This window comes from Vombatus ursinus, unplaced genomic scaffold, assembly GCF_900497805.2.
Source record: "Vombatus ursinus unplaced genomic scaffold, bare-nosed wombat genome assembly UNPS02004033.1, whole genome shotgun sequence".
In the NCBI taxonomy this organism is placed as follows: Eukaryota; Metazoa; Chordata; class Mammalia; order Diprotodontia; family Vombatidae; genus Vombatus; species Vombatus ursinus.
The window spans coordinates 7,168-20,491 of record NW_020943811.1 but is presented as its reverse complement, the minus strand read 5'-3'; the positions used below and the strand labels follow the sequence as shown (position 1 = coordinate 20,491).

The window sequence follows — 13,324 nt, the reverse complement described above, 5'->3', positions numbered from 1 at the left end:
TATATTGTACTATTTGGCACTAAGATAAATTGGGAAAATGCATAGATCTGAAATTTGTTACCTTAAGCAATTACATCAGTTGATTTTACATGAGTATAAAGTGCCTAATGTAATGCCTGTCAAAGTGCAGATATCACTGCCATATGGCAATGAGATGCCCATTTTTTTGTGTAAGGTAATTTGGAAATGCATTTAATAAGATTGAAGTTACCTAATTTTAAATGGGTTTATTTTAAGCTTTAAATTAGTAAATTTTTGTATTAGTTTCAGAAAGTTTTCATTAGTTTAGAGGAAGAAATCATGGGGTGGCCAGCCATGCCCCTTCTTTGGAGTCTTTATTGATTTCCCTTATTTTGTAAACTTGCCAGCTCCCTGGAAACCATCTGTGTGGGCAAGGTCCTCAATCCTGGAAAGGAGCTTGTTTGGGTTATAGAGTTTCTAAACAATGAACTTGGTTTTCTGAGAATTTGCAAGTCTATATATAATGGAAAAATGATTTTTAATGATTTGTTTTTACACCCAGATAAGTTAAAATTTGAGAAGGAAAGAAAAACAAAAAATGAAAAATGTTAAGTGAAATCTCTTATGTATGTAATTTATGGTAAATTTTTATTGCTTATTGAAACCCCATAAGATTAAAAAATGGATCTAGCCCTAAGCGGTGGTTAATGAGACTTGCCATTTGAGGCAAAAGCTCTTGGGACTGTAATTTATATTATTTTCCGTTTGAATTTAAGCATAGTTATCTGATGGCATAATACAGCATTTGAGAGAAATACCATGATCTACTGAAAGAGAACATGATCCTGAACTGTTACAGCGGAGGTTTGCATCCAGGAAAAGTCTAGAGGACAACCTTGGCATCAGTCTAAGGTGGGATCCTCCTGCCTTGGTTTCCCATTGTTTCTTATTGAAAAGGAATGTTTTCCCCCTGGTTATTCCTGACTTTGGCTGTGAGTAGAATTGTTACTGCATGGTAAGCTGTGACTCTTACCTAAAATCAAATAGAGCTAAGGATGTTTTATCCTATCGTAGCTGGTATGATCATGCTTCTGCTTTTTTCTTTTTAATGACAGTTTTTTTATAATCAGAGCAGGTGGTCAGTAAAAGCTATGAGCATAATGTAAGTCTGTCACATTTTATTGTTTTAATCTGAATTCATTGTTATTCCATGGCCTAAGAAGACCTAAATTAATGTTTAAATTTATTATATGTATAAGATTCAATTCCTGAAGTGTCTCTTTCTTTCAGGATGATGAATATAATTAGAGAAGGGTAAATAAGCTTATAAAACAAAGATTGTGAATTTATTAAGTTGTGAGGTTAAAGACAGGAACCTCTTTTGTTTTTGTTTAAGGAACAGGATTTTAATACAGTTCAAAGATAAAATAAGGTCCTCAAATATTTCAAAATGATATGAGAATAATTGGGTATTGGTACAACTGATTGAGGGACTTAGCTGTTATTCTATTAATTGTTTAAATTAAATAAAACATTTTCAGTTTGGTTTGGGAAAGAGAATTTCAGCACAATCATTTTTTTAAAGGAAAGCAACTTATGGCTTTCTTTGTTTTCCCCTATGTTGATATTACTTCTACTTATTTTGTTGCTCTTTATATTTGGGCCTTGCATATTGAATTTGTTTGTTAGATTTGTGTTTTACAGACTACAGGCCATTCACCTACAGTTGGTAGTGAACAATGGATACTAGCCCATCCCAACCCATCATCCCCTGGATATGGCCCATGCTCGGTTCCAGTAAACCTCCTCCCTGCAACCCAGTGAGGCAGGGAAAGCTCTATGCCCCTTGTCGTCCTGAAAAAATTCCAGAAAATGAGACCTCCACCCCTTGTCCACCTAAATGATTTTGGCTTCTGTATTGCTTTAGGGGGCAGTTGATGGGGTAGCAATGTTAACAACAGTTACATTGTTAGCAACAACTGTGACAGCAACAGTTGCAAGACAATGAGGAACTCCTCTGGCCCAAGATAAATATGTTTTAACCATTGAATGCATTACCCAGGCAGAATGTTGGCCACCAAATCATAGAAGGGATGTTCCCTAAGTAGGCACCTGCAGAGTAATAGCAAAGATTGTCCTTCAGGTGAACTTACGATGTAGGGAGGATTCTTATGATATCATTATCATATGGATTATGGGCTGCATGCAGTTTTACTTTGCCTTTCTGTGTGTTTTGTAATCAGGGGATCATGACTTCAACTAGATTCAAGGTAATTGGATCAGACCCAGGATATTTGGTGGTACTTTCTGCTCTATAAAAATCTCTGTTTTTGCTTACTAGTCACTGGTTCTTCTTCTTGCTAGTTGCTGGTAGCATAGCCTACTGGAGAGTGCAATCCTCAATAAATGCCTTTGCTTAGATTGGAGATCATCTAACTCTGTGAATTCTTTTGAGATGACCACACAACATGTGCCTGGCCATCACAACAATTTCCCTTACAGAGTTCAGATAGGGGACAGGGTCAGACCCAACAAAGTCCAGTTACTAGAAAACCAATGGAATACTTGGGGGATGTGGATACCTTGAGACTCTCTGATGTCCCTTCCTATGCTTGGAAGAAAGTGGCCCGTAAGAATCCTTAGAATATCAGTCTTGATCAATGAGTAAGGTGCTTCCCCCATGCATCGTACCTGCTGCATTTTGGAGAGGTAGCAGTCAATGTAGTCTTGAGGGTTGTTAGGATCCATTAGTTTTTGATGCTCCTTCACTCTTTCCAAAATGAAATCTCTCATTTTCTTCACATTTCTAAAAATATTTTTATGCTTTCCAGGGAGGTACACTCTGAATGCTGGTAAAAAGTTGTAGAGCTAGAGACCCAAACCAAAACAAGCACATGTGAGTTTACTTTCATAAAGAGACAACTTTATATATCTACTTATAAACTATTATGTTTTATTCAAAGCATTGCATTTTTTTAAATTTTAATTAATTTTCTAATTAACACAAAGTGTTTTCTCTCTCATCTTCACTACACATTGGGAACAAAAGAAAAACAAAACCCTTAAAACACATATGCATAGCCAAGCCAGACAAAGCCCCACCTTGGCAATAGACAGAAATGTGTGTCATATTCTACATCTTAAGTCCATCCACTCTCTATCAGAAGGAGGGCAACACACTTCATCATGGTTTTTCTGGAATCGTGGTGGGAGCTTACGTTGGTCAGAGAACTTTAGCTTTGCATGGTGTTTGTCTTTCCACTGTTTCTATTATTGAACAAATTGGTTCTGCTCACTTTACTGGGCATCCATTCATAATGTCTTCCCAGGTGTAAAGCTGCCCCTTTCATAATTTCTTAAAACATAGTCGAATTCATTTGCATTCAATACCATAATTTGTTCATCTATCCCCCCATTCAATGAGCAGCTCTTTAGTTCCCAGTACTTTGCAGCCCCTTCAAAAAGCTTGTTTCAATTTGTTTTTTGCATATAGCTTTCAATTTTGTATATTTTCTTCTTTTTTTGAGTTTTTGGAAGTACTGGTCAAATAATGGTATTGCTTCTTCAAAGGATATACATGATTGACTAATTTGGCAGTGACAGATCCAAATCGCTTTTTAGATAGCCCGGACAATTCACGACTACACCAATGGTTTGTCAAAATGTTTGCTTTCCCATAGTCCCTCCAATATATGGTATTTACTTTTGCTTAAATATTTTTTGAAACATTTGGAAGGAGAAAATCAAGATTTGTCCACTTTTATAAGAAAGCCATTAGGGGCCATTTTTTGTGGCAACCTTTAAAGTGCAGTAGAGTGGGATAATATTTTCTTTTCCTTTTTTTATTCAAATACAGCTTTTATTATAAATAGCATAAATTATTTAACCAAACACTATGACAAATGCATCAACTAAGGGTGTAATCTTGACCAGAATGAAATGAAATGCAACCATTTACTCATAAGTTCCTTCTCTTGTTAGACTTTAGCTGTTACAAAATCTTTTTTCTCTTTATTATTATTATTATTTGTTATAAATTTATTGTTTTAAATTTTCTCCCCATCTCAACCCCACCCAAGATGGCATGCATTCTGAATACTCTTTCCCCTAACCTGTCCTCCCTTTTATCACCCCCCTTCTTTTATCCGCTTCCCCTTCTATTTTCCTGTAAGACAGGATAGATTTCTATACCCCATTGCCTATATATCTTATTTCCCAGTTGCATGTGAAAACAATTTTTAACATTTGTTTTTAAACCTTTGGATTCCAAATTCTCTCCCTTCCTCCTTCCCCACCCACCCTCATTGAGAAGGCAAACAACTCAATACAGGTTATACATGTGTAGCCATGCAAAACACTTCCATAGTAGTCATATTGTGAAAAACTAACTATATTTCCCTTCATCCTATCCTGCCCCCATTTATTCTATTCTCCCTTTTAACCCAGTCCCTCCTCAGAAGTGTTTGCTTCTGATTACCCCTCCCCCAATCTGCCCTCCCTTCTATCATCTCCCTGCTCTCTTATTCCCTTTCCCCCTAATTTCCTGTAGGGTAAGATAGATTTCCATATGCAATTGAGTGTGTGTATTATTCCCTCCTTAAACCAAATTCAATGAAAGTAAGATTCACTCAAGAGAATGTTTTTTTAAGGCATCCATTCAGGAAAGGCTTGGTATTGATTATGAAAGAGTAGGAATTTCTAGCTTCCACCAGCAGTAGAATATCTTATCCTAATTGTACAGAAGAAGTATCTTTGTAATATACAGCAATTCTAGTGTAGTCAGAAGCCAATGGCTTCACTGAAGTTCAGGGAGTAACACTCTCATTTCTCTGACTGAAATGGGTATGGAGTAAGAGAGAAACTTGAGTAGAAGACCATACTTCTTTCTCCTTCAGAGATGGGACAGTAGCAAGGTACAGTGCTGTCACATTCTAGTGGGGGTGGTGATTAGTACTTGGGGGAGGGGAATTAAATAGAGGCTTCAAATAAAAGGAAAGCTCTATCAGGGAAGCTCAGCACTTAAGGTGAGGAGAAGAGGAAGATTCTCTTTAGAGCAGAAAGTGTAAAATCAACTTCTTTCTTTCAATTTTTTTCTTTGGTCAGGCAATGCAGTTAAGTGACTTGCCCAGGGTCACACAGTAAATTTTGTTTTTCAATTGACAAACATTGTCTCTTCCTGTCTTTTTTATTTAAATTTTTTTTTAAATTCTTGTAATAAATATGAATAGCCAAGAAAAACAGAAATCCCACATTGCCTATGTCCATAAAAGTATGTCTCATACTGCATGTTCAATCTGTCACCTCTCAGTCAGAAAAAGAGTAATATATTTCATTATGGGTCTCCTGGAATCAATGGTGGTCATTGGATTGATCAGAATCATTCAGTCTTTTGATGTTTTTTGATTTTACAATGTTGTTGTAATTATATAAAATGATCTCCTGGTTCTGTTCATTTCACTGTGCATCAGTTTGTGCAGTTCTCCTCAGGTTTCTCTGAATCAATCCCTTTCATTATTTCTTTCAAGTGACAAATGAACAAAAGTTATAAACAAGTATTCCTCAAACAAATGTAAACAGCCATATGAAAAATTGTTGCAAATCACTAATAACTGAAAAAGTGAAAACTAAAGCAAATCTTACTCTCGTTTGGCAAAGATGATAAAAGAATAAAATAACAAATGTTGGTGGAGCTTCAGAAAAACTGGTTCATTAATATGATGTTGGTGGAATCCTTCTGTATTGTTATTATGTCATGTTAAAGGAGTATACATAAAGGGGGTGGGTATAAGTTGACTTTGATGCAATGATAAAAAAATCTAATCAAGTGTGTCAAATGGATCCAAGTAAATGGATTAATCTGACCTAATTAAGAAAATGTACTGAGAGAAAAGGAAAGGAGGAGGCAGACAAGGGTAAATTACCTTTCAGGAAAAGGCACAAAAACCTATTACAGCAGAGGGAAAGAAGGGAGAGAGATAAGCATTGTTTGAACCTTACTCTCATCAGATTTGGCTCAAGGAGGGAATATCATAATCAGTTAGGTATAGAAATCTAACTTTCCCCATAGGCAGTAGGAGGGAAAAGGGGAAAGAAAAGGGAGTAGGGATAGGAGAAGGGAAGAAGTAGTAAGGGTAAAGGGGAAGAAAAGGGAGGGGACTAATAGAAGGAAGGAGGGACTGAAGGAGGCAGTGGTCAAAGGCAAAACACTGGTGAGGAAGGAAAAGAAAAAAGGAGAAAGAAAAGCTTAAGTAGCGGTGAGGATGGAGAGAAAGACAAAGATAGTAATCATAACTGTGAATATGAATGGGATGAACTCTCCCATAAAATGGAAATGGATAGCAGAATGGATTAAAAACCACATCCTACAATATGTTGTTTACAGGAAACACATTTGAAACAGATACACATTGGGTAAAGGTAAAAGACTGGAGCAGAATAAATTAAGCTTCAGTTGAAGTAAAAACAAAAAAGCAAGGGTAGCAATCCTGATCTCAGACAAAGCAAAAGCAAAAATAGATCTCATCCAAAGAGATAAGGAAGGAAACTATATCCTGCTAAAAGGCACCATGGACAATGAAGTAATATCATTACTAAACATATATGAACCAAATGGGATAGCATCCAAATTCTTAGAAGAGAAATTCAGGGAGTTACAGGAAGAAATAGACAATAAAACTATACTAGTGGGGGACCTCAACCTCCCCCTCTCTGAACTAGATAAACCTAACCACAAAATAAACAAAATAGAAGTTAAGGAGGAGAATAGAATATTAGAAAAATTAGGTATGATAGACCTCTGTAGGAAATTGAATAGGGATAGAAAGGAATATACTTTTTTCTTGGCGGCACATGGCACATACACAAAAATTGACAATGTAGTAAGGTATAAAAACCTCACAATCCAATGAAGAAAGGCAGAAATGTTAAATGCATCCTTCTCAGATCATAATGCAATAAAAATTATATGCAATAAAGGGCCATGGAAAAATAGGCTAAAAAATAATTGGACACCAAATAATCTAATCCTAAGAAATTGGTTAGGTCAAACAACAAATCATAGAAACAATCAATAACTTCGTTCAAGAAAATGACAAAAATGAGACAACATACCAAAACTTATGGGATGCAGTGAAAGCAGTTCTTAGGGGAAATTTTATGTCTCTTAAAGCTTACATAAATAAAATAGAAAAATAGGAGATCAATGAATTGGGCATACAACTAAAAAAAAAACTAGAAAAAGAACAAATTAAAAATCCTCAATTAAACTCCAAATTAGAAATGCTGAAAACCAAAGGAGAAATTAATAAAATTGAAATTAAGAAAACTATTGAACTAATAAATAAAACTAAGAGCTGGTTTTATGGGGAAAAAAAACCAATAAAATAGATAAACCTTTGGTTAATTTAATTAAAAAAAAGAAAGAAGAAAACCAAATTACCAGAATAAAAAATGAAAAGGGTGAATCTACCACCAAGGAAGTGGCAATTAAAACAATAATTAGGAACTATTTTGCCCAACTGTATGCCAATCGATTTAACAATCTTAGTGAAATGGGTAAATATAAATTGCCCAGATTAACAGAAGAGGAAGTAAAATACTTAAATGACCTCAATTCAGAAACAGAAATTTAACAAGACATTGATGAACCCCCTAGGAAAAAATCTCTAGGGTCAGATGGATTTACAAGTGAATTCTATCAAACGTTTAAACAGTAATTAATTCTATCCAACTTTTCAACAGCAATATTTGGGGAAATAGGTGAAGAAGGAGTTTTACCAAATTCTTTTTATGATACAAATATTGTGCTGATACCCAAACTGGGAAGAGTCAAAGAGAAAGAAAATTATAGACCAATTTCCCTAATGAATATAGATGCAAAAATTTTAAATAAAATATTAGCAAATAGATTACAGCAACTTATCACAAGAATAATACACTATGACCAGGTAGAGTTTATACCAGGAATGCAGGAATTCAATATTAGGAAAACTATCAGCATAATTGATCATATCAACAACAAAACTAACAGAAACCACATGATCATCTCAATAGATGCAGAAAAAGCTTTTGACAAAATACAATACCCATTCCTATTAAAAAGCACTAGAGAGCAAGGGAATAAATGAAGTCATCCTTAAAATAATAAATAGCATCTACCCAAAACCTTCAGTGAGCATCATATGTAATGGGGACAAGCTAGAAGCATTTCCAATAAGATTGGGGGTGAAACCGGGATGTCCACTAGCAACACTATTCAATATCATACTGGAAATGTTGACTTTAGTAATAAGAGAAGAAAAAGAATTTGAAGGTATTAGAATAGGCAAAGAAGAAACAAAGCTATCACTCTTTGCAGATGATATGATGATATACTTAGAGAATTGTAGAGAATCAAGTAAAAAACTACTTAAAAGAATAAACAACTTTAGCAAAGTTGCAGGCTATAAAATAAACCCACATAAATCATTGGCATTTCTATATATTACCAACAAAGCCTAACAGCAAGAGATAGAAAGAAAAATTCCATTTATACTTATTATAGATGTTATTAAATATTTAGATGTCTACCTGCTGAAATAAACCTTGGAACTATATGAACATAATTACAAAACATTTTTCAAGCAAATAAAGTCAGATCTAAATAAGTGGAAAAACATCAGTTGCTCGTGGGTAGGCCAAGATAATCTAATAAAAATAACAATTCTACCTAAGCTCATTTACTTATTCAGTGCCATACCAATCAAACTACCAAAAATTATTTTATAGAGTTAGAAAAAGTAATAACAAGATTCATTTGGAAGAACACAAGATCCAGAATATCAAGGGAACTAATGAAAAGAAATGTAGGGGAAGGTAGGCTAGCCATTTCAGATCTTAAATTGTATTATAAAGCAGCAATCATCCAAACTGCTTGGTACTGGCTAAGAAATAGAGCTGTGGATCAGTGGAATAGGTTAAGTATGCAAGACACAGTAGTCAATGACTACAGCAATCTACTATTTGATAAACCCAAAGACCCCAGCTTCTGGGATAAGAACTCACTCTTTGACAAATAACTGCTGGGAAAACTGGAAAACAGTGTGGCAGAAACTAGGCATAGATCAAAATCTCACACCTTATTCCAAAATAAAGTCAAAATGGGTCCATGATTTAGATATAAAGGCTGACACTGGAAGCAAACTAGGAGAGCAAGGAATAGTTTACCTATCAGATTTATGGAGAACAGAAGAATTCATGACCAAACAGGAGATAGAGAACGTTATGAAAAGCAAAATGGATAACTTTGATGACATTAAATTGAAATGTTTTTGCACAAATAAAGCCAATGCAACCAAGATTAGAAGGAAAGTAGAATATTGGGAAAGAATTTTTACAAACAGTCTCTCTGATGAGGGCCTCATTTTTAAAATATATAGAGAATTAAGTCAAATTTGTAAGAATACAAGTCATTCCTACAGTTGATAAATGGTCAAAGAATATGAACAGGCAGTTCTCAGATGAAGAAATTAAAGCCATCTATAGGCATATGAAAAAATGCTCTAAATCACTATTGATTAGAGAAATGCAAATCAAAACAACTCTGAGGCACCACATCACACCTATCAGATTGACCAACATGACAAAACAGGAAAATGATAAATGTTGGAGATGTGGGAAAATTGGAACACTAATGCATTGTTGGTGGAGTTGCGAGACGATCCAACCATTTTGGAGAGCAATTTGGAACTATGGCCAAAGGGCCATAAAAATGTGCATATTCTTTGACCTAGCAATAGCACTTCTAGGGCTATATCCCAGAGAGATCACAGAAATGGGAAAAGGACCCGCATGTACAAAAATATTTATGGTAGCTCTTTTTGTGGTGGCAAGGAATTGGAAATTGACGGGATGCTCATCAATTGAGGAGTGGTTGAACAAGCTGTGGTATATGAATGTAATGGAATACTATTGTGCTATAAAAAATGATGAACAGGCAGACTTCAGAAAAACCTGGAAAGATTTGTATGGTCTGATACTGAGTGAAGTGAGCAGAACCAGGAGAAGGTTGTACACAGTAACAGCCATGTTGTGCGATGACAAATATGGATAGACTTAACCCTTCTCAGTAATACAAGGATCTAAGACATCTCCAAAGGCCTCTTGATGGAAAATGCTATCCACATCCAAAGAAAGAATTATGGAGGTTGAATGCAGATCAAAGCATACTATTTGCTATTTTTTTCTTCTGTTGTGTTTTGTTTCGTCTTTCTGATGTTTCCTCCTATTGTTTCTAATTCTTACTTACAATATCCCTAATGTGAAAATATGTTTAATAGGAATGTATATCTATAGCCTATATGAGATTGCTTGCCATCTTGGGGAGGGAGGTGGAGAGGGAGAGGGAGAAAAATTTAAAACTCAAAAGCTTGTGGAAGTGATGTTTGATAAATCAAAATAAATTAACTTTAAAAACTGCTCCTTTTATCTTCTGTGAGTCTCTAAATCCATTTTCATTCCTTCTTTACATTCCCTATTTACAGATCTGAAAGGCATTCTCTTCCTCATATCTCTAAGCTGTATGTGATGTGACCTTTTATATCTGGTATGTATAAGTTTGAAGCTAATCTTTGCATACATTGTGAAGTTTTAGTCTTAGCTTTTCTTTTTTAGAGAATATTTCCTAATTTTTCCAGCACCTTATTTTTTTTTTTTAGTAAATAGTGACTTCCTGACCCAGTAGTTAGTTTTTTTTTTGTATATGAAACATTAGGCTATTAGAGTAGTTTGCGACTAATTGCAGTATACTTCATCTATTTTACTGGCTTACCTCTCTATTTCTAAATCAGTAACAAATCATTTTGGGATCTGGTACTACTAGGCTCCCTTCTCCCATTTTGTTATGATTTTCCTTGAGATTTTTGACATTTTGTTTTCCAGATGAATTTTAATATCATTTTTGCTAGCACTATCAAGTTATCCTTGGATTTATATGGCATTACACAAGTAAAAGAATTGCAGTAGTATTGCCATTCTTATTATATAAGTTCAACCTACCTATGAGCTAATGAGATTGCTTTAATTATTTAGGTCAGTCTTCATTTCCTTAAAGGGAGCTTTGTAATTTTTTTTCAAACAGTTCCCTTGTTCATGTTGGTTGATTCCCAAATATTTTATATTTTTTTGTAGTTTGTTAATGGAATTTCTATTTCTATCACTTCCTGTTCACTTTTGTTGGTAACATATAGAAATATTGATGACTTTTTCTAAAGTTATTAACTGAACAACCAGTTTTGAGTTAAGTAGTAATTAATGTTTCCTCTCCTAAAGCGCTCCTATTGTGCCTAGTCCCAGTAAGGAGGTGATCCTGGGTTGTCAGATGATCTAAAAGCTCTTACCAATGTGGAAAGGCTTCCAAGAGAAGCTAGAATATGCCCTTAGTATTTTGTGTGTGTCAGAAGGTACCCTCTAAAATGAGCTTTCTCACTATAAGTTCAAGTAAATGAGTTTGTGCTAATCAATTACTATTCCACTTAGGTCAATTCAATGAATACTTACAAAACACTTAATCAATGTAGAGCAAAATATTAGGTGTTCAGAGAGATACAAAGTTTCTGAATGATACAATTCCTGCCCATATGGAATTCATATTCTAGAAGGGGAACAAGATAAATCACATAGATGACTCTTCAATAAATAGTACATGGTTGGTGCATCAGAAGAATGAATGTAAAATCCTATGGGAGATCCTGAAGCATAAGATCACTGTTGATTTCAGGGAACAAGGTAGGCTTCATGAAGCTGGTGGGATTCAAGTTTGACTTTAATGAGTGGGTAGAAACTCAACAGGTAAAAAGGGGACCTGAAGAACACTCAAAGAATAGGTGACAGGAAACCAAAGCCACAATGTCAAAGATGCACAGGATTTAGTGTGGGACAGAGAATGGTCCAGGGTGGCTCAATCATAAATTACATGAAATGGGGTAGTATGTGGATCAAGCTGATGGTTTAAGATGTTTCCAGATTTGGAAGGTCTAGAATGCCAGACAAACAGGCTACTGTTTTCTACCTCTTGGGAAAGCCTAGCTTGCTTATCTCTGTAGCCCGGAACTAAGGTATTTCCAGCCTCCAGGTAGCATTGATAAAAATGGTAAGCATGGTGAGTGAAGATCAGGATAGTCTCTGGCTCCTATAAAATTGAAGATGGAAACTAAGGTCATCATTTCATGAATTTATCACCACTCACTCTCCTTGCTAAGAGTAAGGAAACTTGGGCTGACCATGGTGCTGAATTTCACAGTATCAGCAAAAGAAATTTAAAATATTCAAGATTAATGTTTCTTGCTAGATTTGTTCATGTCTGTTTTGTGAAGATGAGGTTGTCTGTTCTTCAGCCAAAAATGCTTAAGTGGAAAAGTCTTTGGTTTTGGAGTCAGAAGAGGCAGGTCAGCGTGCATGACCTGTGACATGCATAGTGACCTCAGGTAAATCATGTCACATCTTTGTACCTTAGTTGCTTCCTTCTGCAGTAATAATGATAGCAACAATAGCTAGCATTTCTGTAAGTCCCCAAGGTGCTTTACATATATTAGCTCATTTGAGGCTCACAACAACTTTGTTATGTAGGTGCTTTTATTATCGCCATTTTACAGACAAAGAAACTGAGGATGAGAGAAGTGACTTTCCAAGAGTCATACAAATATCAAGTGTCTGAGGGACATTTCAGATTTATTTTTCCTCACTCCAGGTCTAGCCATTTACTTATTCATTTCCTTTCTTTCCCTAAATTCTATGATTTTGTGATCTCTCAATCAAAGCAGCAGTCAGAGGAATAGACCCCCTGGACACTTAGGAAAAGTGAGCTGCCCTGAACAAATCCCAAGAGTTTTATAAGACTTCTCAGATCTAAGTAAAAATTGGCAAATATCTCAAAACTACTTCATCTAGTGCTGTGCTACCCACTGAGGGGACCAGAAATCAGAATATTATTTCTTTGCTCAGTAGAAGCTGATATTTGAGTTAAGGGAAATCTACTTGCCTTGGAAAAGCCAACATTAAAAAAAGAAGACAAAGAGACACTAAGACATCCAATAAATTCTATTCAATTCACATTAAGGTAATAAAATCCATTAGACATTTACTCAGCACTCATTATGAACCAAGTACTGTGCTAAGCTACCATGATATAGACAACAATGATGTGGTCCTTATTCTCAAAAATCTTACATTTTACTAGAGAAGGGTTTAGCTCGAGTATGTATCCAAGATGGTAAGTGGAATAGAACATGGATAAGAGAAAAGAAAGCTTGTTTTTGGCTGGTTGAGGATCTTTAGTTCTGTCTTCAGTGAATGAAAGCTTTGATCCTCCTTGTCCATCCTTTGTAGA

General features: G+C 35.3%; 1 protein-coding gene across 1 annotated transcript in view; it reads right to left on the bottom strand.

Moving 5' to 3' along the window:
- Positions 1-2,543: 2,543 nt before the first annotated feature.
- LOC114053190 (cytochrome P450 2C23-like) overlaps positions 2,544-13,324 on the bottom strand; it is a gene marked incomplete at its 3' end in the record, with an annotated part of 17,625 nt that continues 6,844 nt past the window's right edge. Inside the window, exon 5 of the mRNA XM_027876092.1 lies at positions 2,544-2,829. Coding sequence (XP_027731893.1) covers positions 2,544-2,829 — 286 coding nt within the window. The remainder of the gene's footprint in view (positions 2,830-13,324) is intronic.